Consider the following 27,443-nt stretch of genomic DNA (forward strand, 5'->3'; position numbering starts at 1 on the left):
ACAAGCAGAGAAAACTAACCACCAATGAACATTTATTAACTCTCAAGAAAATAAAAGCTGGTATTAATGCTTCTGGAGATGTATTTTTAAACTTTATCTGAAGGCTTTTAAAAATTTGTTATTGCAATGATGAGGCTACAACGATGTTTAAGCATTTTTGCGGTTACAGAGTTATTAATTTGGTTTAAAAGACATGTAATACATAAATGGCTCTTCAATAGCACAGCGGCAAGTCTGTGGAATTATAACGCTAAAAACGGAGTTTTGATACCCGTGGCAAACACAGCCCGTTGTGTAGCTTTGTGCTTTGCTACAAACAAACGGCAAATAAATAACAGAAACGTACAACATTGAACATTTACTGTTTTAAAATTTTACTAAAAAATCAAATCAAATAAAATTCCATTTTTAAAAGCCCCCTGGTGGCTCAGCGGTATGTATGTGGATTCACGCCTCTAGAAACCGAGTTTCGATACCCGTGGTGAGCAGAGCACAGATAGCACATTGTGTAGCTTTGTGCTTAATTCTAAACAATCAAACCAATGCTAAAGATAGATTAAATGCGGTCGAAAATAAATGCTGATTAATTACATCAAAATAAAACTGAAACAATTAATGAACGAATTTCATCAAGCAGTGATATAAAAAAAAGAACCAATAATAGTATTAGGATATGTATTAAAAAACAATCATTCGATATTTTCAAATTATTGTTCTATTTCTGTTATTTTTCATTTCTATTTTGTTTTGATTTTATTTCAATTAGCGCCTGTCGATCTTCCCTACATTTGGAAGTTATTTTCCTATTCATGAAAATAGTTTTATTTTGTTTTTCTTTATTTTAAATTAAAAACACCTTGACTAATACACTCACAGTATAATTGGTAATCATATTTTTTATATTGTAGGCCTCTTTTATTTTTGTAGGCCCGGCATGGCCAAGCGTGTTAAGGCGTGTGATTCATAATCTGAGGGTCGCGGGTTCGCATACCAGTTGCGCCAAACATGCTCGCCCTTTCAGCCGTGGGGGCGTTATAATGTTACGGTCAATCCCACTATTCGTTGGTAAAAGAGTAGCCCAAGAGTTGGCGGTGGGTGGTGATAACTAGCTGCCTTCCCTCTAGTCTTACACTGCTAAATTAGGGACGGCTAGCACAGATAGCCCTCGAGTAGCTTTGTGCGCAATTCAAAAATAAATAAATAAATAAATTATCTTTGTATCAACCATGTGAGTGAAGTGGTATGTCTCTGGGCTCATAGCGCTAAAAATGTGGTTTCAATACCAGCAATAAACAGAGCGCAAATAGCACATTGTGTTGCTCTGTGCTTTACAGTTATTTAAGATAATCTAAAAATTATATTTAATTAAAGGTATATTCCATAAAATTAAAATGTGTATTACTTTCATCACGGAAAATACATCAAGTTGATTTTATGCGATTTTGGTTTGTTGGTTTCCTAGATGTCAACATTATGCTAATCTGATCTGGTTTGTCAGTTTTTGTTATTAAGCTCGAAGGTACATAACGGACCATCTGTGCTCACCATGGGAATCGAAATCCAATTTTTAGCGGCAAATCTGCAGGTTTACGACGCTAAAAATCGGGTTTCGATTCCTATGGTGAGCGTAGATGGCGTGAAAAGTAACTAAAGAAAATCTTTAACTTTCATTATTTTTCTCAAGTTACAAGAAACGTTATCAAATTTGATAACCCCTTGACTTGAGAAAAATTATAAAAGCTACAGATTTTCTTTAGTTACCTATCTGCTTCAGAATAAAATGGTTTCGTAACAACTGCCAAGAGTGATTATTCGAAGTGTAACCTAGCTTTTACTGACGATAACCTGATCGTATTTTAGTTTTCATGCGAGGGAAACCCCTCTTCAAAGCTGTAAAAATAATCACATCGTATAAGAAATACTGGTTGCACTATATCTTTCAATGCAATAGCGGTCAATGTCAGGTCAATGACTTATCAGCACAATGTAGCAAGACCGAGTGGAGTTTTTCTAGAACTCAAGTTCAAGTAGGAAGTACACGAACGTGCAACTTCAGCGTTGACTAGTTCATGGCCTCCAAGCATTAGTCTTGTGCGAGAAAGTGGCTGAGTTTGAAAATACGAGGATGAAGTAGTGACGAAGCTTTTATGTGAAAAATGTACCAACTTAAGGTCTATCATTACAGGAAGCTTATGAATGTGGTAAGTCAAACATCGCGTTCTTAACAACTCAGAAGATATTGGTCTGCTAATTAGGGTGAATGATTGGACGTTTTTTAAACAAAAGCCTGTGAGGTGAACATTGAAAACTGATGTAGCAACGCATATAAAGATACTTTCTTTCCGTGTATGAGTTCACATCTTTATAACAAGTGACCGAGAAGTGTTTTTGTCTTCTGTTTTTAATAATTATAACCAGTCGGCGGAAAAGTCACACCGCAGGTGAGATTTAATATGGTACAAAATAAAAGTTTAAAATACGAAACGCAATTATAGTTGAAGGATGTGAAACTAAGGGTTTAATTTATTAACTTGTTGCTTAATTGTATTAATACATGTTACGAATGTATTGTTGTTTCTCGGTTTATTGTTGCAGTATATTACGCCTATGTTTTGATAGAAGAGTTCAGTATAAACTTGCAGATTTTGATATACGGTGGACAGATTATATTTTGAAAATTTGAAAACATAAGTTTACAAATTAACGTAAAAAATAAGCATTTTGAATGTAGTATTAGTTAGGTTATAATCAAAGCAATAGAACTGTATTTCTTTTTTCTTCAAGCTTCTTGTAGTAATGCGTAATTATTATTATGTTTGATTTTTTAAATCGTTTAAAATTGTAATGATGTGCTTGACTATGGCTGTCGTTAAAGGGATTATGTAAATCTAAGTTTTAGTGATTTCGTATTCTTAACAATTATTGGATAGAAATATTCTTGGCTAAGAATACGTTATATTTCAGCCTGAGATTAACACTAATAACTTATTATTTATTTCACACCTTATAAGTTAATTGAGGGTTTTGAATTTCCCAAAATTTTGTGAGGGCACCACCAGCGCGACATGTTTTATTTCATTTGAATTGTTATGGTCTCCTAAGACAATGGTAAGTCTTCGGATTTACAATGTTACAATCGGGGGTTCGATTCCTCTCGGTAGATACAGTAGATAGCCAGATGTCGCTTTGCTGTAAGAAAAACACACAGAGATTGAATTGTTATGCAACGGTGCAGAAAAAAACAAAACATTTTTAGTTCTGATTAATAACAACAATGGCGTGATCTTAAGGACTGTAAATGTATTTGTTTTCACAGGAAAAGTGACATTATATTAAAATTTTGTCTGTTTATATTTTTCCCTGATTGGAAACAATATTAAATCCCTTTACATGGCTGCTGATTATAAAAAGACTCGCTACAATCTAATCTAATGTATGTGAAGAAAGATTGTTTGTTTGTTTTTGAATTTCGCACAAAGCTACTCGAGGGCTATCTGTGCTAGCCGTCCCTAATTTAGTAGTGTAAAACTAGAGGGAAGGCAGCTAGTCATCACCACCCACCGCCAACTCTTGGGGTACTCTTTTACCAACGAATAGTGGGATTGACCGTCACATTATAACGCCCCCACAGCTGAAAAGGAGGGGACATGTTTGGCGCGACGGGGATGCAAACCCTCGACCCTCAGATTATGAGTCGCACGCCTTAACACGCTTGGCCATGCCGGACATTTTTTAAAAAGCGTGTGCGTTTTTTTATAGCAAAGCCACATCGGGCTATCTGCTGAACCCACCGAAGGGAATCGAATCCCTAATTTTAGGGTTGTAAATCCGGAGACATAGTGAAGAGAGCTTTAAGTTAATAAAAAATAAATAATGGTTGTTGTTTTTGAATTTAGCACAAAGCTACACAATGAGCTATCTGGGTTCTGCTCACCACGGGTATCGAAACCCGGTTTTTAGCATTGTAAGTCCACAGACATACCGCTGAGCCACTGGAGAGCAAGTGATGGTAACATAGTGTTTAAAAGTATAAAAGTAAAGTGAATTTTATCTGAAATTGTAAGCAATACTGATTTATCGTGTTTCAATACATAATAATAAATTAGAAATTTAATGTGTCAGTTTTTTCCTAGATGTGGAGTTAATCGATAACTAAAATTATTATAAATCCTATATATACATATATAATACTAACAATAAGTGAGTAAACAATTCTAATAATATAATTTACATAAAACGTATATATGCGACCAACATTATTTAACAATGATGAAAGTTAGTATATAAAAAAACAAAGCCGATGTGTCACATACAATATTTTAATTTAAAAAAATAGAAATTTGTCCGCTTCCAGTTCTTGTCATTATTTTTTAAATTTATGACGGAAAATATCTGTAGACATAACACTCCAAAGCGCTGAGGATATTTTATCCGTCGTACATGATCAAACGCATATGACAAACTAAGTAGAGATTAAAGAGATGCGTGCTTTGACCCACGACATCTTAACTCTTACAGCCCTTCACTGACTGCAGCCAGTTTTGGGAAGCTCAGTTACCCCTAATATTCTAAGGCAAAACAGTTAACATAACCTTATAACAAAAATAAACCACCCTATATATCTATGACTCCCAACTTCCGTCCTTTAAATAACTATTACATAAGCTCTTACCTGGTTAGTTCGGTAATAGTTAATCAAACATCCATTCTCCCTTGACAAAAGTTATTCAAGTATAATTCGAGTCACAAAGACCAATTTTGGGTAAATGGCCTTTTTCAGCTTGCCCACATCATACCTAAATATGTTTTGTCGGTGTTGGTCTCTAGTCCAAGGGCTCGTTACACCAAAGGTCCTATAGTCAAAAGAGAATTATTTTAAAATTAATATATTAAATTAATTGATTGGAAAAGTTGGGAAATTTTATGAAAAAACACACTGGATATGGCCTGAAAGGTTGCAGTTTTCCGTGAATGGATGGATAATACTTATCATGATTTCCCGACATTATTTCCTCTTATGTATACATATTTTAGTTGCAGAGTCCGAATATTTACACATAAGAATTGGATTTGGGAATCTAGCTTTTCTGAAAAAATGTACAATCAGGGTTCTTGTTCCATAGTGTTATGACAACAAATGTTGTATATCCCGGGCTCATTAAATGTGTTGAAAGCTTTCAGTTGGGAAAACATTTCTTGATACCGAGCTTTAAAGGAAAGCAAGCTGTTAGGGGCGACTACTCCCCCGAACCCCCGTCAAGATGTATCCTGTAAATTTCCGTTTGAGATTGCATTAATCTCTTACCCCGTCACACCAAACATGCTCACCATTTCACCGTGAGGGTGTTATTATGTGTCGGTCTTACCCCGTCACACCAAACATGCTCACCATTTCACCGTGAGGGTGTTATTATGTGTCGGTCAATCTCACTATTAGTTGTAAAAGATCCCACTATTGGTTGTAAAAGAGTAGCCCAAGAGTTGCCGATGGTTGGTGATGACTAACTGCTTTCCCTTTATTCTTACACTGCTAAACTATGGATGACTATCGCAGATAACCCTCATGTAGCTTTGTGAGAAATTTTAAAACAAACATATTAATCTATTATGATCTTACAAATTTGTTTGTTCATTCAGTTTTTACTTATGCTGCGAAAACCAAAAAAATGTGCAAATGTTTATCTATGATTATTATACAATTCAGATGTGCTAATTCCGAATCTGGATAATGCCACTTTGGCATCCCTAAGTGTTTCAAAATATTCAAGATGGCTTTCAAAACATAAATTTGACCTTATTTCTGCTTCTGCTTAAAATATTGCAGGCAAATATAATCTACACTTAGGCTTTGAGAGCCATGCAGTGGCGGATTCAAGTGGAGTAGTTAGTTATGGAAGTAAGCGGAATTATAACAACCTGTCTGATCAACGCCATGACTCCCGATTAATGAAAAGTTCCAATTATCAGTTGATAAATCAGTAACCATATCCAATATACATCAGGTAGCTTGCTGTGGGTGTACAAGTGAATGACCTTACTGAACAGCCAGCTATAGCTGTGAAGCAAATTAGTTGCTATACAGTGTGATGTGCAAGAAGACTGAAAGCAACAGAAACTGCGATAATAAGTGAACTGAAACAGTAAAGAACCACACTGCTGAAAGTGGACTGAAACAGTAAAGAACCACACTGCTGAAAGCGATGAGGGGTTCCAGAATGTACTGTCGAGATTGATAAGATAATATGACAACATATCATATAATAGGACTCTTAGAATATATATGATAGCGTAATTGGTATAGTTTTATTTAATTACAAGATAAGTATATGTTTATCTCTAGCTGCTATGGAAGCAAGCGGACTCATAAAATGTCTGACCCTACTTCTACCAGACTGGTGCCTTCTTTTATTCTTAAAATATTCTTCTACATAAAAGACTCAATTAATACACGATTGGGTCTGTTTCAGTCCAAGTGTCCTCACCATGGTAAAAACAACAACTAAAACCCCTGTTGCAGAAGGTTGTTAAGTGAATAAATATCCCACGTCACAAGCGTGAAACTAAGTTCAGATGAAACTAGTGTATTTAAATACGTATGTTTACGGTATATCTATGTTGTATTTGCTTATTGTTAACACCTGAAAATATTTATCCTGAGTTAAGGTAACAGCATAATAGACATTTACTGCCATCATGGCCTCCATATTGGATAAAGTATTCATTCAAGGGTAATTAAAAATGCAAACATCTAGGTGTAGACACATATTTTATTGTTATATCACAAGTAAAAACTGAGATACTGGCAAATATATATTTTGGAAACCATTTCTGCCGCCATCTTGAATATTTCGAAACGATCAAGAATGTGAAGTGACATCATTTATATTCAGAATCAACTCATCTAGATTGTATCGATCACAAGACAGTTGGTACATGCTTATTTCAGTTATAACCCTACTTCTACCGGATTGATGTCTTCTTCTACTCTTAAAATATTCTTCTACTTAAAGACTCACTTAATACACGAACGGGTTTGTTTCAGTCCAAGCGTCCTCACCGTGGTAAAACACAACTAAAATATACATCAAGGATTTATACTGATTAAATAATTTTGATAACATTATAAAATCACGTGTAGGTCTTCAATTAAACCTGGGACATAAGCTTTGTCACATTATGCCCCGATTATTTAATATTTAACTTTCACAGAAATTCAAAATAAAATAATACTCGTAAAATGTTTTATCGTTTTAACATTAGAAAATTGCAGTAAAATATTTTTAAGAACTTCGTTTTTAAACCTTATTATTCGTTATTCTTCAAATAACTCTAAACTGAACTTGTCTTTTCTGTTTGCTCTTTACCAAGAAGTAGAGTAAAATACCAAACTTGTCTAAATTTAGAGTAATAAACTTGACTGTCTCTTTACTGCAATAAATCAAAACGAGGCCCTGCATGGCCTGGTGGTTAGGGTGCTCGACTCGTAATCTGAGGGTCGCAGGTTTGAATCCCTGTCGCACCAAATATGCTCGCCCTTTCAGCCGTGGGAGCGTTATAATGTCACGATCAGTCCAACTATTTGTTGGTAAAAGAGTAACTCAAGAGATGGCGGTGGGTGGTGATGACTAGCTGTCTTCCCTCTACTTTCACACTGCTAAATTAAGGATGACTAACGTAGATAGCCCTTGTGTAGCTTTGCGCGAAATTAAAAAAAAAGAAAAACGAAACAATACGTGTTTTAACAGTGCGATATAGTTCTGGTTACGAACCACATTTTGATTAAAACACGTACTTTGTTAATTAAACTAATACAGTGTAAACGTTATTAACTAGAGAATTATCCATATTTTCAGTCCTTCGCATAATATTAATATACATACTGCAAATTAAATGTGGAAGCTAGATTTGTTAACCGGTTATACATTTCATTTACCTTTCCTTAAGCAATAAAAAAGTACGTAGCAAAAACAGATGCTGGTACTACGATCATATGTTACAAGAATATACAAAATGAGGCTTAACTAACATTTGAAATTAGAGAAGATAAGTGTTTGTATCATTGCATTTTCCAGATACTTATCAGCAATTTTATTATCTATAAAATTATAACTTTTGAAGGAAAACAATCAGGATTTTTTTTTGTTTTGAATTAAGTACAAAGTTACACAAAGGGTTATCTGTGCTCTGTCCACCACGGGTATCGAAATCCGGTTTTTAGTGGTGCGAGTCCGTAGACATACCGCTGTACCACTGGAGGGCAAATATTGCGCCATTCTTAGTTCGTTTTTCCGTCGCAATTGACACGTATCATAAAATACCGTGGCTTTGATGAAAGGTTTCGTTAATTTGGAGGAATAAACGGGCCTGCTGCCTGGGGAGTTAAATCTGATCCAGTTTAGTCGAAAAGTCAAATTATTTGATTTAAAAATATATTCTTACCAACTATAAATGAAAAGAGCGTCCGAAAGTTATGTAAACAAAATTGTTTACATGCTGATAATAAATTTTTAACGTTTCTCAAAACCCATTATGTAGAAAGTTTAATAAAAGTACTATTATTTAAACTTCCGTGCACAATAAAAAAGACAAATAATAAATAGTAGGGCACTAGTATGGGTGTGGGAAGTTTAAAATGCGTGTTGCTTGTACTGTGAAAAAATATTTTCGGTAGTAGGGTTGGTTTGTTTTGAATTTAGCGCAAAGCTACACGAGGGCTATCTGCGCTAGCCGTCCCTAATTTAGCAGTGTAAGACTAAAGGGAAGACAGCTAGTCGTCAACACCCCCATCGCCAAGTCTTGGGCTACTCTTTATTAACGAATACTGGGATTGACCGTCACATTATAACGCCCCCACGGCTGATAGGGCGAGCATGTTTGGTGCGATGAGGATTCGAACCCGCGACCCTCAGATTACGAGTACAGTGCCTTAACCACCTGGCCATGCCGAGCCCGTAATAGGGTCTGTGTTAATGAGAAATCACCATTTATCTCCGACCTTCATTTAGTTCATGATAATATAAAATGAACTATTTAATAAATGTATGAGAAACCAAGTGAAATAATTATTTTATTACTAATAATTACTACGAATTAATGAATTATATCCATAGCACTGGCGTTAAATCGTCAACTTTCGTTTTGTTATTGCACATGAATGAATATATAGAAAGCATTTAATTCCTTTTTTAAAACTTAATGTATTACGACTGTGAGCACAGCTACGAAAATGCGTTAAAGCTAATTATGTCGCCGAAGAATTGTGTAAATAACGTTTTATTGGCAGTGAGTTCAAAGGAAAAAACATGGTGGCAGCAGAATATGCTTTGGCAACAATGGCTTTACTTCTTACCACCGGAGTATACTACGCCTACCAAGATAGATACCTCTACTACAAAGGAACTCTAAAAGAATTTGAAGAGAAAGCGAAAGAGAAAAAAGCAGGTAGGACCTGTATAAGTATATCTGATATGAAATAAATACCAGTGATTTTTATATCATTATCCTACCTATTATTTTCAAAAGTCGAGTAAGCTAAATATGAAATATGTTTTAGATTGTGGGTTATGGTTAATTTTGGAAATAATAACGAGATTTGATCGTCTCTTTAGATTATTTTATTTGTTTGGAATTAAGCACAAAACTACGCATTGGGCTATCTGTGCTCTTCCCACCATGGGTATCGAAACCCTATTTCTAGGGGTGTAAGTTTACAGACATGCTGCTGTGCCATAGACGAAGGGCTTTAAATTAATAAAACAGATTTTTTTCTTTTTGGAATTATTGGTGCAAATAATAGAAATTTTAAATAATAGTTATCTGTTTTATTTGGAAGATAGTAATGATCACATGACCATTTGACACATTTATATTCATCAAGAAACCACTTTTGAAAACAGTCTTTCACAATGATTGAGAACATAGCGTGAAACTCCGAAAAGAGTGTGAATCTTGTACAAACATTTTACAGTCCAGATCTAATTTCTTACTCGGGATGAGCTTTGTCTACTGATGTGATATGTTAATCTACAGAACGTGGTTTTTGTACCGGATTAACTGTTCATATCTTATTTGTTCAGTTGCAAAACACTAACAAACAGAAAAGCAAAAACGTTCGAAGAATAAAGAGAGGTTTTAAAGAAATTTCTTATATTTAAACTGACGTAAGTTCATACTCGTTTTTTCTCTCTTATATCCAGTCACATATACCATCACTCTTAGTATAACATTTACAATGTGTATGTTTACTCATGAAATACTATTTCGACGTTAATTTGATAGATGTACACAGTTTTTCTTCAAAAAAATGAAACTGGTATTAACGCCCCGAGACATTATAAATTACCTTCACTCAAGTGCAAATTCAAAAAAACAACCAATCACCGAACGCGTTAAAGTAGAATATGAACAATCGGTGATGACGAGAAAACCCATTTGTAGAGAAAAATGTATATGCAAAAACGGCTGGAAAGGTTGAGAAAATTTCTGAACCTGACGATGACCGAAGAAGGTCGAAACGTTGTTCGCTTCTCTGCATAAAAACAATTTTTCTCAACCCATACCAGCCGCTTTTGCATATATAGAATATGAATAGTCCAAACTTGTTGTTTCATGCACTTCGGTAAATCCCACTATTCGTTTATTTTGTTTGTTTGTTTGTTTGTTTGTTTTTCGAACTTTGCGCAAAGCTACACAAAGGCTACCTGCGCTAGCTATCTACAATTTAGCAGTGAAAGGCAAGAAGGAAGGCAGCTAGTCACCACCATCAACCCTTTGGACTACTCTTTTACCAACGAATAGTGGGATTGATCGTTCCGTTATAACGTCCCCACCGCTGAAAGGGTGAAAATGTTTGTTAGGACGGGGATTCAAACGCATGACCCTCAGTTTGCGAGTCGAGTGCCCTAACCACCTGGTCATACGGAGCCATCCCGCTATTCGTTGATAGAGATTAACTAAAGTACTGGCAGTGGGTGATGTTTAGTAAATGCTTTCTCTTTATTCTATCGCAATCGAAGGGTCGCGGTTTCGAATCCCCGTCACATCAAACATGCTTGCCCTTTCAGCCGTGAGGGCGTTATAACATAACGGTCAATCCCACTAATCGTTGGCAAATGAGTAGCCCAAGAGTTGGCGGTGGGTGATGATGACTAGTTGCCTTCCCTCTAGTCTTACACTGCTAAATTAGGGACGGCTAGCGCAGATAGCCCTTTTGTAGCTTTGCGCGACATTTAGAAACAAACAAACAAACTTTATTATATCGCTTTAACATCACTTTGAGCGAAATTCAAAACAAACCAAAACCAAAGTAATGCACATTTGAAAAAGCTTCTTATCAGTATTTTTTTAGTTTCTTCAAGTATGTGATTTTGTTGCATTGGCTTTCGCTTTCATTTAGACAGTAAAAGCGTGAAGATAGGTTCAACGTGATTCCTAGTTTTCTTAATACGTAAGTGTTATCGCGAGCACTAACTTAGAAGTTTGAGTTCACGTGAAAATATTCTCTCTCACCCGACTTTTCTGTTTCTTTTGTTCTGAGATTCTTAGATGCTTATAATTGTAATCATATCACAATAATCTGTGTAAGGGGGGCTTCTCAACTGTATGAAGTCAGCTTTATGGTCTCTCGAAATTCAGGCACTGATGGTGGTGTTTTTCTTGAAACAGATATTGTAATATAACAGAAAATATTTTATTGAGGACATTAATTCACGGGATGCATTAGGAAAAAAAAACACATTCATATGTTCAACGAACAGGAACTTATTAAAAAAACACGCGTCTCCACACCAAACATTTTATCCATTATTTCACATATGTTCATTATAGGGTTTGGGAACCTTTTTCCTTTATGGGATCAGGTTAGTTTGTTTCCTCCATAATTTACTGCACCATAAAAACAAAAAATCAGGGAACTCGCAACCATCATATCACATTTAAACAGACACTTCAAATCTCTCATTGTCTACAGCATGTGCCCTGAGTACCGTTAATGATTAGCTGTTTTCGAACTGGTTACTGGCAGCTATACAACACTTCCAATTGTTGTTCTTTGCATGATGCAGTTGGCGATAGTTACTCTCTGACCAGAAAAAAGAAAAATTTTACATAATTCTATTACAATAGAAAGTGAAGTATTAACACCATAGGCTTAATGCCCAATGAAGTAATGAATATAGCTCATAATCAACTGGTGTGCTAAGTAATAACTGAAAAAAATATTATAGATGATCAAATTACGTAATTTATGTTAAAAATATATATATTTTTAATCGAGACTAATTGTTTTTTATAAAGTCTTAGAAATAGTTATTTAAAATTACTGAAAAAATTGCAGATTGGCCTAAGAATAATTAGAACACAAAAAACACCAAGAAAATGAAACTACGAAAATTTGTAAATTTACTGCAATTAATTATATTAGTTGTGTGATGATAGGTTAAGTAACCTGTACCTTTATTAGTTGTGTGATGATAGGTTAAATAACCTGTACCTTTATTAGTTGTGTGATGATAGGTTAAGTAACCTGTACCTTTATTAGTTGTGTAATGATAGGTTGAGTAACCTGTACCTTTATTAGTTGTGTGATGATAGGTTAAGTAACCTGTACCTTTATTAGTTGTGTGATGATAGGTTAAGTAACCTGTACCTTTATTAGTTGTGTGATGATAGGTTGAGTAACCTGTACCTTGATAGGTTTAACCTGTTGTGTGATGGTAGGTTAAGTAACCTGTACCTTTATTATGATAGGTTAAGTAACCTGCACCTTTATTAGTTGTGTGATGATAGGTTGAGTAACCTGTACCTTTATTAGTTGTGTGATGATAGGTTAAGTAACCTGTACCTTTATTAGTTGTGTGATGATAGGTTAAGTAACCTGTACCTTAAGTAACCTGTAGTTGTGTGATGATAGGTTAAGTAACCTGTAGTTGTGTTTTATTAGTTGTGTGTGATAGGTTAAGTAACCTGTACCTTTATTAGTTGTGTGTTGATAGGTTAAGTAACCTGTACCTTTATTGCAAAAGTTCATTATAAAGTTCCTCCCATACATGGTGTTTGTAGATATATAACGTAGAAACCGGGTTTTGACACCTGTGATGGGCAGAGCACAGTTAGCCCATTGTGTAACTTTATGTTTAATTCCAAACAATCAATTCATTGTTCATTATAAGGCATTTGCAGCGTGGAGTTAATCTTTGAGTCGTTACGATTCCCCTGCTAACCCAATTGACAACATGACTCAAAATTGAAACAATTTTAATAAATTTCATGTAGCTTCGCGCGAAATTCAAACATAAACAATAAACAAATACCACCGCAAAAACACAATCTTGAAAACTGGTTTTAAAAACGCAAATTAACAATTCAAAGAGGTTAAAACCTTATCACTTGACAGACTAGAGTAGATTATTAAAGGTTTCCTCGTGCTCGACAAACTAGTACACTAGCTGCCTTCCCTCTAGTCTTACACTACCCACTGCCAACTCTTGGGCTAGTCTTTTACCAACAAATAGTGGGATTGACCGTCAGTTATAACGCCACAACGGCTGAAAGGGCGAGCATGTTTGGTGTGATAGGGATTCGAACCAACGACCCTCAGATTACGAGTCGAGTGCCTTAACCACCTGGCCATGCCGGGCCTCCTTGCTATTTGCAGTCGAATGATTGAGGATTGATGTCATATTTGTCCAAAGACCTTCAATGTGCAGTTTCATTGCCAAATCGAATTATTGCCAGTTGGAAGGCTCATACTGCTTTAGTACCACATGTAAAACATTTTAAATGGTGTTTTTTTCAATATTTTTAAGTGTGAACGTTTCAGTTAGTATTCACATAAAGTAAATATGTTGTAATTGTAGATAGAAAAATTAACATTCTTTTATGTAATAAGTAATAAACAACTGAAAATGTTTGTTGTTTTTACACAAGAAACCCTTAAGGCTTAAAACATTAGTCCTCTATACTTGAGCTTGTATTTTATGTTAATTAGCGACATTTGCTAGGTTGATATTGTATATGTTTAAATATTATTATAATAAACTACAGTTGATAAAAGGCAGATCTATGCCCTTCAAATAATTGTTTCTCTTATTCCAGTCACTGTTAAGGCTTAGTACAATTTATATGGGAAATGAACTGTTTTATATACATATTTGGTTTATCTGATATCGACGGCTACAAATAGTATGAATATTTCAGTTTTTGAAAATCTTGAGCATTGAGGGCAAACGAGTAAAAAAATAAAATCTCAAATTTGTGTGCTATCGACTAACGTTTAAAATTCTATCGTATTGCGGAATAAATAAAATAATCACTGAAACAAAAATGTAAATCTATGTACATACGTACATTCAACAGTGGTCATTAATGACTCCAGAAACATAACGTGTTTGCATGTTGAATGTTAAGCACAAAGCTGCTCTTAATAGATAGGAAGGAGAGACGTACCTGCTAAATTAATACAAACCATGCACATTATTGAATGTGTGCACTATTAAAACAATACAGTATTTCAGAGGACAGTTCTTTGTTGGCTGTATTTTTCAGCATTCTGTCGTCTTGTGAGAGAATGGCTAAAATCTCTATCAACAAAATAGGGAGAACGTAGAAACTTAACTTACAATTGCATCGTAGTGGTGTTTGTAATTTTATTTATTTATTTATGGGGTCCGGCATGGCCAGGTGGTTAAGGCACTCGGCTCGTAATTCGAGAGTTGCGGGTTCGAATTTCCATCACATCAAACTTGCTCACCCTTCCAGCCATGGGGGCGTTATAAAAGTAGGGCAATCCTACTGTTCTTTGGTAAAAGAGTAGCCCAAGAGTTGGCGGTGGGTGGTGATTACTAGTTGTCTTCCCTCTAGTCTTACACTGCTAAGTTAGGGACGGCTAGCGCAGATAGCCCTTGGTTAGTTTTGCGCGAAATTCAAATCAAACCAAATTATTTATTTATGGTGAACGTTGCCGGAGCGTGAATTGATCTTGTTTGTATGGTTTTGAATTTCGCTCAAAGCTACACAAGAGCTATCTGTGTTGGTCGTCCTTAATTTAGCAGTGTAAGACTAGAGGGAAGGCATTTAGTCATCATCACCCACCGCCAACTCTTAGGCTACACTTTTACCAAAGAATAGTAGGATTGACCGTATCATTATAACGCACCAACGGCTGGAAGGGCGAGCATGTTTGGTGCGACCGGAATTCGAACCCGCGATTCCCGGATTACTAGTCAAGTGCCTTAACCACCTGGCCATGCCGAGCCTAGAGTTGGCCTTGTGGTAGAGCTCTAGATTGCGGAGCTAGCGATCTGCGTTCTAATCCTTGAAATACCATAAAATGTTCTCTGCACTTTAAGCTATGAGAGCGTTATTTGAGGTAAAGTGTTAGTGGTTTGTTGCCTTCCCTCTGGTCTGTAGTTCATAATCAGGGACAGCGACGGATAGCCTTATTAGCTTTACCATAAATATATAAATAAAATAAACAGTCTCAATAACAATTGTTTGAATTACCGATATTAATTTCTTTTCCATTTTTCAATGGACTAAAATAATTATGAATTTTTATAAAGTCTCATAATGTGAATAACGACACGGAATACGTCCTCTTCAGTACATTATCGTATCATCGGATTTTTTATTTTGTAAACCGTTATCATTTTTTAACCTGCACGCGAAAGTAAAATTTCTCACAATTGAGTAAGTTATTGTAATTATAGGCAACGCTTTATATTCTACAGCATTAACCGATATTCTGTGATCTAATTAAATTCTAATTTTCATTATAAATTTATCAGATGGTAAACGTTTCCTTTGACTTCAGAGTATAATGGTGAAGCACGTGATAGCATCGTTAAGCTTTGAAAAGGCCGGAAATACTTTGAATTCAGGTGAAATAAATTAATTTAATGTGACTTGTGTGGACTTTTTATTTTTTGGTTCATTTACTATTAATGGCGTAAAATCGTAGGAAGTACAGTCAGTTCTCAATTTATGTTATGTGTTGTAAATTATTTTATTGGCCTATTATTCTGCGTTTATCACAAAAATATATAAAAGTAATAGAATAAATTGATTTAGTTATTGTATTTTTATGTAAAGCTGACAAAAATTTTATTATTAATACAACATTTTTATTAAACTATTGAAATTAGGACTCTTTTATATATTTTTCTGCTGTCCTAGCGTCTAACGATAAGTAAAAAATGGTTTGTTTGTTTCTTAAAAAAAGAAAAGCAGTTTCTTGGTCATTTTGACCTAGACTGAAAACATTAACCTGTTCAGTGCCGTAGACAAGATAACTCGTCCAAGCCGATCGGTAACACAGTGCCACGGACGAGTTAATTCGTTCTCAATAATACCTACCTTCAACGCTAGATGTCAGCACCACACATGCATTTGACCTACTTACAAATTGTTTCACTTTCGATCCAAAATGGCGTCACGAAAAAGTTACAAAATGAAGAGGCATTAGAGTTGTATTGTAGCAGCTGAAATACTTGGCAGTCAACAGGTTACAGGCATGTACTAAGTTACAAAATGAAAGCTTAACAACACTATGCGGAAGTGGGCGAAAGTTGACAGCAATAAAAAAAATAATGAAATGACAACATCTTAAAATATTTTCAAAACTGCGAAAAGCCAACACATTCCGAAAAAAAAATAATTAGGACGAAATACGTTTGACAGTTTGTTTTTTGGTTTTTTTTTCAAAATGAGTTGTCTGCTCGTTTATGAATTAAATGTTAACAGGTATATATATATATAAAGTTAGACCAAATTCCTAAAAGTGATATTACAGACAAACTTTGTAAATATTTGTAAGAAACAGAATCCAACTCTAAACAACAATGGTCGGAATTGAGACAAAAATAAAAAAAAATAAATTAGGTAAGTACCAGTAATATTAAAAATAGTATTTATCAAGACAAATTAAGCTAATAATTACGATGGTAAACCGTGAAACTCCATATTTAGTTGAATTTCGATCATCGTGGTAAGGGAAAGTTAACATTCGATTTAGATAAGGGTTATATTTCAAAATATGTATGATGAAACCCTTGAATACATCTTTGCCTCGCTATCCATAATTTTGAACTGATATATTACGGTCCAGCATGACCAGATGGTTAAGCCACTCGACTCGTAATCCAGCCGTGGAGCGTTATAATGTGACGGTTAATCCCACTATTCGTTTTGTTTTGTTTGTTTGTTTTGAAATTTCGCACAAAGCTACTCGAGGGCTATCTGTGCTTGCCGTCCCTAATTTAGCAGTGTAAGACAAGAGGGAAGGCAGCTAGTCATCACCACCCACCGCTAACTCTTGGGCTACTCTTTTACCAACGAATAGTGGGAATGACTGTAACATTATAACGACCCCACGACTGAAAGGGCGAGCATGTTTGGCGCGACGGAGATGCGAACCTGCGACCCTCAGATTACGAGTCGCAAGCCTTAACACGCTTGGCCATGCCGGGCCTTCACTATTCGTTGATAATAGAGTAGCCCAAGTGTTGGTGGTGGGTGGTGATGACTAGCTGTCTTCCCTCTTGTCTTACACTGCTAAACTAGGGACGGCTAGCGCAGATAGCTCTCGTGTAGCTCTGCACGAAATTCAAACACAAAGCAAACAAACAAACTGATATATTAAAGGGAAGGTAGCTAATCAGCAAACCACGCTGTAAACACCTGGGTCACGCTTGTCTGAGCAAATATGAAAGTTGACGCACTGTTATAGTGCAACCACAACACGAAAGTGCAAACCCCTCCTTTGCGGTAAAGGAACGCGAACAAAGTAGCCTCAGATTCACAGTACAGGTACGCTAAATATTAGGCTACGCTCAGCCATTTATTTTGATAGCATTATTAAGAGACAACTGTAGTGTTGCAGAGACCCCTCGTTTGTATTTGTACATAAAGGTTATTTCATTTTACTTCACCCTTCGTTACGTTGAATTACGTTTAAAATACCTCTGTGTATACATTCCGGCTTTTATTTGTTACACATGTATTCATCACGTCTCTTTGAAAATTATATAAATGAAAATACAAAAAAAATATTTTTTTTGTTAATCTTGATAGAATTAACCAGATGCAAGGTTTTCTTATTTTTTATTTGCAGAGGTCAAACCCCCTTTGAAAAGAGTATGCTATTATACGATCCGGCATGGTTATAAAGACACTCCACTAAAACCCGACCTTCTTGATCCGTCTGTCTGTACTCATATAATAGTAGGGTTTGCAAGTATTGCGTACGATTATTTGGCTCCGAAACATCCAAAAGACTTGTACGTTTACGGAAATGTTACAGCATTGAAGGTAAATCAACCTGAGCTAAAGGTGCTGTTGTCCGTTGGAGCCGGAAGCGGTGGCAAATTCTCGGCAATGGTGAACTCTCCTCCTGGTAGAAAAAAGTGAGATTTACGTCTTCCATTTAAAAGCCTATACTTAAATTTTGTGGGGAAAACAACTTGATTAATGAATTTAGAAAGAAATGTAACATAATTTAAAATAAGGATTTGTTTCTTTATTGATAAACGCAAGTCTAATTAACGGGCTCTCTCTTCTCTACCCACTTTAAGTACCAAAACCTGCTTTTTAGCTTTATATGTTCTAAAACTTGCCAATGAATCACAAGAGGCCGTAAGATAAAGATTTCAAATTCTTGTATGCATTATAAAGCATGAATGTTTTGTTTGTTTGTTTTATCTTAGTTTCATGCTGTTTCCCTGAATATGTACAGTCAAGATCCTTTTTACTGTTATACACCTAACATTATGGAATTTTATATGAAACCGCTTGAGCTATACAGGAGTGTTTGCTATTAATCTCTGAGAAGAATAAAAAGCAATATCTATGTGTAAGTAATTACTTGAAAGACATTTCTTTGGCAGGCAGGTGACAACACAAAATTTTATTTTATGATAACATAAAAATAAGTTGAGGTTAAGTTATCACTTACTTTATTAAGGTATTTATTTTCCCCTCCCTACAGATTTGTGACGTCGGCAGTTGCACTGTTGGAAAAGTTTAATTTCGATGGTATTGACTTTGACTGGGAATTTCCAGCTTGGAAAGGATCGCCCCCTTTAGATAGAGTTTCTTTTATATATTTGTTAAGGGTAATTATTAATAAAGTTTTCTGAATGAAAGTAAAAAACAAAAAGAATATATAACAGTAAAGAATGTAAGTTCACTATACCACACCTACAATATCCAGTGCCGACGAGACATCTCGCCAAAAACAATAACTCTTTGGTCGGCTCTGGTAAGACGGAAACAGTTGTAGTTGGACACTATTTATATAAGCGACTTACTTGACAACAATTTTAAAGTTGATGAAATGTAATTTTTCGCCAGTTTTATATTAGAATCTGGGTAAGAATTTTTTTCACTCAAAATTATTTTTTATCTTAAAATCATATGTTATTGAAACAATATTTTATTTAATTAACTTACTTATTATTCACAATAAAATTGTATTCTATGCACAACTCCTTGAACACTAGATGGACTCAGCAGATAGCCCGATGTGGCTTTGCTATAAGAAACACACACATACACACAACTCCTTGGACTAATATATATATATATATATATATATATACGATGATAAATATGTGAAAAGGCAGGGAAAATTATAAATATTAAAAGTTTTAAAATGTTCGTCTAATAAATAATGGATAATTCTTAATGTTTGATAATAACGTATTAAAAATTTACGATAACTCTTGCCTGTGCTAAGATAGAAATTACAAAATTACTGAGATTTATTCATACAAAGTTGAAAAAAGCCATATCATTTAACGTTGCATGTACATAATAAAATATCGTTTCGCTCTTCCTAGGATTTTAGAAACTTTTTCAAGGCAGAAGAGAAAGAATTTTTACTTACAGCCGCCGTTGCTGCTCCTCGGTCGATAGTTATCACAGCATATGACATTCCAGCTTTAGCTCAGTAAGTATAACAAACTCTACATCCATTGCTTACAACACGATTATTGAAGTTGATAAAAAGCATGTTGATTTAACAGTGGTTTTCATAAAATTTAAAGTATCATATTATTTAACTTTTTTTTTTGTCTCAACGAGAACTTATAAAATAAAAAATTAGAGGAAAAGTAGTATTTTAAGTATAATTTATTATTTGCATGCTATATTATGGTTTTTTAGCAATAACTACACTCAGAAGCGTTCTTTTTAATGTAAAATACATATGCATGTTCAAAATGTTAGTAAATCACACAAAACGGGTAAACTTTAGCACTTTTGACAAGTCTGTTGATAGACTTTTGTTGGATCTTAAATATAATTTATTTTTCAGAAGCATTAATAAAATATGTGCTTGTCACTGTGACGGGCAGGCGTGTGTACTGGTCGCTGGAGTTTCGACTTTACCGCCAATCATACCAAATTTATATTAAATTGAGGTATACAGTTGTGAGTGGAGCAGACAAGCCACTAACCTGAGGAAGTTTGCAGTGAGAGTAAATGGATGACTCTGAGACTGAGGTTCCACGATAAACGCATCAAATTTGAATAATTATTCACTTTATTACATACAACTTTTCACATTAGATTCTTATCTATCACTTTAAATAATTCCTCTATAAAAAGTTTCAATAAATTATATATTTTTCTTAACAATTTCTCGATCAAAACACTATGTGGATCACACTCAGACATATTTTAAGTTAAAAGTTTTTTTTAGATTAAACATTATACTTTAATTTGCTAACTACATTAGTTGATCAAGACAAAGAGCTATCTTTACTTACATTAAGGTTGAGACAGTGCTCTGACCTCGTTGAATGTGAAATAACTTTAACATTTTTGAAAACTTTAAGAGCTGTCCTCTTGATGCTAAAGGAATGTTTTTCTTTTTTATTCATGGAGAACATTTGAAAGCATCTGATATCCAGCTCCAGACATGATATTTCCTCAGTATTCACACACGTTTCCAAGTAGTGTGCATGCTACTCACAAGTAGTTCTGACAGTTTATTGGCTTACTTCTGCAACTCATTAGACTTTCCAAGAACAAAAACAAAAGCTCTGTGGTGATTGGGTACATTCATAGTCGGTAAATCGGCGGCCTATTAACTTGTACTGCTACACGTTTCTCTTATTGTCAATCCCACATCAAAGTCCCGATTCTTGCCTCCAACATTAATGTTAGCAGCATTTTCTCTACTACTAGAGCAGCGTCATTGTTTGTCACTGTACATCTCGTGACTATCTTTTTGTTTCATACTTCCTCATAGATGTGCTAGATATGGGATTTTTTATGAACATTTAATTCTCTCTGCCAGTTTACTGTATTTTTTCTAGTTCTTTACCTCATTGCCCGAGTAGATGATCTATTTCACGCCATTTTCCTTTCTTTCCTAACATGGGTGCCACACCCAGAGATTTCTATAACATAGATTCATCTTCATTTTTACTCAGTTACTCAAGCAATTACCTAACAATGCTTAAGATTCACAATTACTTCATTACGACGATGCAAGAGTCTTTCTTGCATTTAATATTGATTTATTCATAACGTTTTCTCTAAATGAAGCCAACCATCATTCTTGTTAATCTGTGCCAAAATTACATTTTTTTTAAATGCACCACCTAATGATGAATAATGAAAATATCGAATTTTGGAAACCAGTAACTTTATCGTTAACTAGCCGTCCTTACCCGGTGTTGCCCGGATATTACCCAGGGAAGCGTCGAGTTTTAGCTATTTTTAAACAGAAAGGATAAAAAAAAAAGTCTTACGTTCTTTATAGTTCTTATGAATGGCGCCCTCAGTGGTAGGTGCATTCACTATCTCTGCGAAATTCCTGTTCTTGCTCACTCTCGGTTTGGCGATGAGCAGCTTGTCTTTTCTATTGGGTGTCAAGGCGTGTTTCAGTTTGATATGATAGCATCTCACTTTGTCATTTTTGTTGCATACGTTTTACTGCTTATGATTGACAATCAATTTTTAAAATGTTTTCTCGACATTTTACTGCGAGGTGCATAATCAGTGTCTGACATGTTTATTGTACCCAACTCGCCTCCCAAAATAAATTGAATAGAAACCAATCTGTTTTTCAAAACTTCGTGGGTTCAGCTTGTTTATTTCATTAAAAAATTGTTAGTAGACACGATAGCATTTGATGAATTTTCATTCTGACGACACCACAATAGTGGTACGCCTCTTTGTGAAATACACATAAATATTAAATGTTTCTTACACTATTTCCACTTAAATCAGCCAAAAGATCCTGTCTGTCTTCTGTGGGAAAAATGGATTACAAAGTTTTTATTTACACTAAAAATGTTACGCCACAGACATTAAACCTGAGTGCGCTTATTCCATATCCTCTGTAGGCCTGGTATTATAGGGGCTGAAAGGTGCAAACAACCAGACACAAACTTAACTTTATATATTATCATGCATATTATTATCATGTATTATCTCGGGTTGTACTTTGAGATAGACTTAAAAGCACCAATATTCTGTTATAATAGTAACGAACAACAACAGTTTTATACAAATACCTTCATTTCAAGTATATCTTTTAAAAACAGAATTACAAATTTTGGTGAAATTTTAATGACATTTGGTCCACCTGTTTTGCAGATCTTTCAAGAACGACGTTTGAATATGCTAAGTGCTGTTCTTTGTCGTAAAATATTTTAGGAAAGTAATTTTTATATACCTACATAAGTCATTAATACTTTATTATTTAATTATTAATAAAACTTGCAAAACAACTCGGGAATTATTAGTTTTTTTTTCTTAGTTCAACCAGTAACAATATACAAATCCAAGAGTTGTCAAGCAACAAAATGTACTTAAATAACGCTAATTCTTTAATATTTTTTATTTTACAAAACTAGCATGTATACAACAATAGCATATTGGGCAAAATGAAACGTTGTAAATATTAATATCTATATACATTTCACAGAATTTTTAAAACGCTTTGCTTATACAACGCTAAAGTCTGTTTCAAGTTAATGAACGATAATTTCAGATATACCTGTTATACAGGGTGTTCGGAATGTCACTGTGCCGTTTTGTCTGTTAATAAATATATAAGTGCACAGTGACTTTCCGAACACCCTGTACTACCTTTGGTACAGCAATTGTTGTTGTCACCGTAAGCACTACACTTGTATATATATATAATAAAAAAAAAAAAAAGATTATCAAATCCATTCTCCTAGCAACACTAATTTAACGGACCATTTAAAAATATGTCAAATACACATATTTAGTCAAATATTGTTTGGAGGCGAAATATAAAAGTTTACAAAGCATATAAAAGTATTTATTGGAGCAAAACACGTATCCAGCATTTTATTGTGACTAATTACGTAAGCGTGTTCAAGAGGATCCTCCCCCCCTCCCACTAATCCAAACCTCAAACATTTTTTGGAGTTTAAAAATATAAAATAATATTAAATGTATTTGTAAAACACTATAGATAGTACTAGTTTTTCTTATGCTTTGTATTCTTTTCATCTAAAATTCTGTTTACAATTTGAGTCCTTTTTAAAACAGCACATGTTACATAACTAACTAAGGCTTTACATTCATAACACATCTAATGATTTTTCCAACATTTATCTGGCAGCGAGTTAGGATGAAATAACCTTTTAACAACAACAATGAAAAACAAATATTCAAAGAACTTTTTACAGCCCCGTATAAATAACATTATACATTGTGGTTGAAATGTCAGATACATCCTCGTTTTCATTGTTGTAACTAATATATTAACTAATATAATATATTTTGTTGTTATAATTGCTACTCGAGGCAAGTGTTCAAGTGTCCTGTTATTGTAACGATAAATTTCAGTTACTTGGACTTTGTGAATTTGATGTGTTACGATTTCCACTACTGGCGTCCATCCACGCCCTATACATCTCATCACAGTCCACTGTATCAGAGACCTGACAGTCAGGAGATTATGGATAATGTCGTGAGTATACTGGAGAAACTTTGTAGTTTCTTTGAATGATTTTTTAAACACAGTTTAGGCAACATATAGACATGGTAGAGTTCTGAATTCAATTAATTGAGTCTGCCTGTTTCTAGAGTAGGACGACATTTCTGTTCTGTACTTGTGCAGTGTGCGCAGTGAAGAAACCGAAATGTCGCCCCAATCTATAAACAGTCAACCAAAACTAAACTTCTAGCAGTATTCGTGTTATCAAAGATATTCTGTTGGTAAACATAATCGTTTACTTTGCCGTTTCTTAAGTAAAAAATGACAACTGAGAGAATATTGTTTGTTTATTTTTGAATTTTGTGCAAAGCTACACGAGGACCAGCTGAGTTAGCCGTTCCTATTTGTGCTGTTCCCACTACTAGTATTGAAACCCAATTTTCAGTGCCACTAGTCTAGAGCTATACCTCTGAATCATAGAACTATTTTGAACAAATAGGATAAAGGTCCGGGAAAGTACTTAATCAATAGCGCCCACAGCCATCTATTAGGCTACAGTTTTCTGACTGTAAGATTAGAATTTGATCACCGCCTTTACAACGTGAGAAGAGAACGCTAGATACACAGACACACAGTCCTAAATGCTAACCACTGGTATTGGTTTAACCATATGCATGACAGTTTTATATATGCAAACACAGGATATATTAATTAGATAAATGAATGTTGAAGGGCATTTAATATTCCAATATATCGTAAATAATAGTTATGAATATCTTATATTCTGGGCCCGGCATGGCCCGGTGGTTAAGGTACTCGACTAGTGATCTAAAGGTCACGGGTTCAATCCCCGTCACACCATACATGTTCGCCATTTGTGCCGTGGGAGCGTTATAATGTGACGGTCAATCATATTCATGAAATAAAAAGGTGTAGAGGTGAAGTAATGGAAGTTTATGTGGACTGTACCAAATTCACAGGTGTAGGGGTGAAGTAACAATAACACTCGGTGAAGTAATGGAAGTTTATGTGGACTGTACCAAATACACAGGTGTAGGGGTGAAGTAACAATAACACTCGGTGAAGTAATGGAAGTTTATGTGGACTGTACCAAATACACAGGTGTAGGGGTGAAGTAATAATAACACTCGGTGAAGTAATGGAAGTTTATGTGAACTATATATACCAAATGGTTGGGCCAGATGGTTAAGTCACTCGACTCCTAATCTGAAGGTCGCGGGTTCGAATCCCCGTCACACCAAACATGCTTGCTCTTTCAGCTGTGGGGGCGTTATAATGTTACGGTCAATCCCACTATTCGTTGGTAAAATAGTAGCCCAAGAGTTAGCAGTGGATGGTGATGACTAGGTGCCTTCCCTTTAGTCTTACACTGCTAAGTTAGGGACGGCTAGCGCAGATAGTCCTCGTGCAGCTTTGCACGAAATTCAAAACAAGCAAACAATATATTATATTATTATTAGAGAATGTTGAATAGGTTGGTATTTCTGATAACAGCAGACGTCTCCTATTCGCCGTCTTCATGACAATTTTCGAGATCGTGAAAAGAGAGCTTAAGTGCTTTGCATTTTGAATGTAATTAGATCCTGGAATCGTTTTGGACCTCTTGAGCTGTATGAATTTCCGAAATAATTTTGTTTGTGTTTATTAATCGAACTAACAATAAATGCCACATTTTAAATAATTTGATGAAATAATGCACTGATAAATCTACAACTTCTGAAACAATATATAAAAAAACAATGTTTGTCATTAGTCAATCAAAGATTTCAGAAATTTGTCAAATTTATGACATGTCATTTTATAATAAAAATGCATGTCTTGGCAAAGCGCGAAATGTTGAAAAATAAATATATGTATTATCCCACAGTTGTCAGAGTCTAAGAATTAATAAGGAATTATTAGAACCAATTAAAATTTATTGCACGACCTTAATATGCTAATCCATTAAATGTAACAATAGATCTCAGGTTATATGCTAAATACTTCACGAAATTGCTTCGTACGTGGTGTATTCCCAGACATCTCCAAAACCAGGATGTACTTTATATTTATCCGCCAGGTAACTTGCACTCGGATGTAATGTTACGTTATTCTGCTGTTGTGGTTTTTCATTTTTAGTTAATTAATTTAACTTAATTCTATTTCTTGAAGATGGATTTGTGGCATAGTTTAATAACTGTTTTCCATCAAAAGTTTTTTTTTTCAATAGAACCAGAGAAAATATACAATGATATGTGAACCACACTATAATATGACAATTCAGTTACAAATACACAACCGCAAAATATTTGCAGTCCAATTTAATATTTTTATTGAAACAATACTTTTTTAAGTACAGTATTTCTAAAATAATATAAAAGAATTCTAATTGCAACACTGAAATATGTATAAACCCACTTGTCTAAATCTTAACATCAGTTAAGCTTTTATTAGGTACGGCCTATGCTTGATAAAGGGATAATTTATCACTGCAACTTGTGTACGTCTTAGTTAGGGATAACCTTTACCGTACATAATACTATCAATAAATAAATCTAATACTGTTTTACGACCTAACGTTAGGTCGTTTTTAAAACTTTGATTTTAGTATGTTATTATATAAAATGTCTTCTAAAGTATATTTGTATCGCCTTTTGTTTACATCTGTTGAAACGAAATGCACGCGCATGTGTATATAGATAGTAAAGTGACAGACAAAAAAAAGGGCATTATTATAACAGATAGTAAAACATATGAGACAACTATATGTATTTCTTATGTGTCTTACTTTGTGTTCACATTGCTAAAAAGCCAAAAACTAATAAACAAATATGAAATAATTCTAGTCTTTGGTCTCACCTACGAAAAAAACACATACACCAATGTTTCGTACTTTCTCATACGCTTTCGAAAATCATAGTAATTATTATACACTTTATACGAAAAATTATGTAAACATGCTGTGTTTTTATAACGTATTCGATATTTTCAGGCATGGACCTCTCTCTACTGGGTTGGAAGTGGTATGCCCAAAGAGAAAATAATGATTGGTATTCCTATGTATGCACGTACTTACATACTAGCCGATCCACATACGCATGATATTGATTCGTTTGCTAAAGGTCCTGGTCGAGGTCAAGGAAAGATCAATTACAATGAGGTAGGTTAAAAATGAGTCGAGTTTAACTTTATTTAGTATATATAGGGTAATAACAATCAATGAGTGTTAGTTATAATAAATACGTAAGTAGGTAGCCCAAGGAAAATACATTACAATTATTTACTCGTATGTGTGTTTGTTTGTTTGTTTGTTATGGAATTTCGCACAAAGCTACTCGAGGGCTATCTGTGCTAGCCGTCCCTAATTTAGCAGTGTAAGACTAGAGGTAAGGCAGCTAGTCATCACCACCCACCGCCAACTATTGGACTACTCTTTTACCATCGAATAGTGGGATTGACCGTAACATTGTAACGCCCCCACGGCTGGGAGGGCGAGCATGTTTGGCGCGACGGGGATGCG

At 34.7% G+C, this 27,443-nt stretch overlaps 1 protein-coding gene across 2 annotated transcripts in view; it reads left to right on the plus strand.

Annotated features, from left to right (window-relative positions):
* The window catches only part of LOC143234180 (acidic mammalian chitinase-like), a 51,731-nt gene that overhangs the window by 10,091 nt on the left and 14,197 nt on the right, over nt 1-27,443 (plus strand). The window contains exons 1-7 of one of the 2 annotated variants that reach the window (XM_076471336.1): nt 2,037-2,441; nt 9,284-9,441; nt 18,110-18,401; nt 18,983-19,109; nt 19,836-19,945; nt 23,833-23,956; nt 26,916-27,083. In XM_076471336.1, coding sequence (XP_076327451.1) covers nt 9,303-9,441; nt 18,110-18,401; nt 18,983-19,109; nt 19,836-19,945; nt 23,833-23,956; nt 26,916-27,083 — 960 coding nt within the window. In that variant the 5' untranslated portion in view covers nt 2,037-2,441; nt 9,284-9,302. Of the gene's footprint in view, nt 1-2,036; nt 2,442-9,283; nt 9,442-18,109; nt 18,402-18,982; nt 19,110-19,835; nt 19,946-23,832; nt 23,957-26,915; nt 27,084-27,443 lie in introns of those variants that run through there. The other variant, XM_076471337.1, reaches the window with a different exon arrangement.

Source organism: Tachypleus tridentatus, chromosome 12, assembly GCF_004210375.1.
Source record: "Tachypleus tridentatus isolate NWPU-2018 chromosome 12, ASM421037v1, whole genome shotgun sequence".
Taxonomy (NCBI): domain Eukaryota; kingdom Metazoa; phylum Arthropoda; class Merostomata; order Xiphosura; family Limulidae; genus Tachypleus; species Tachypleus tridentatus.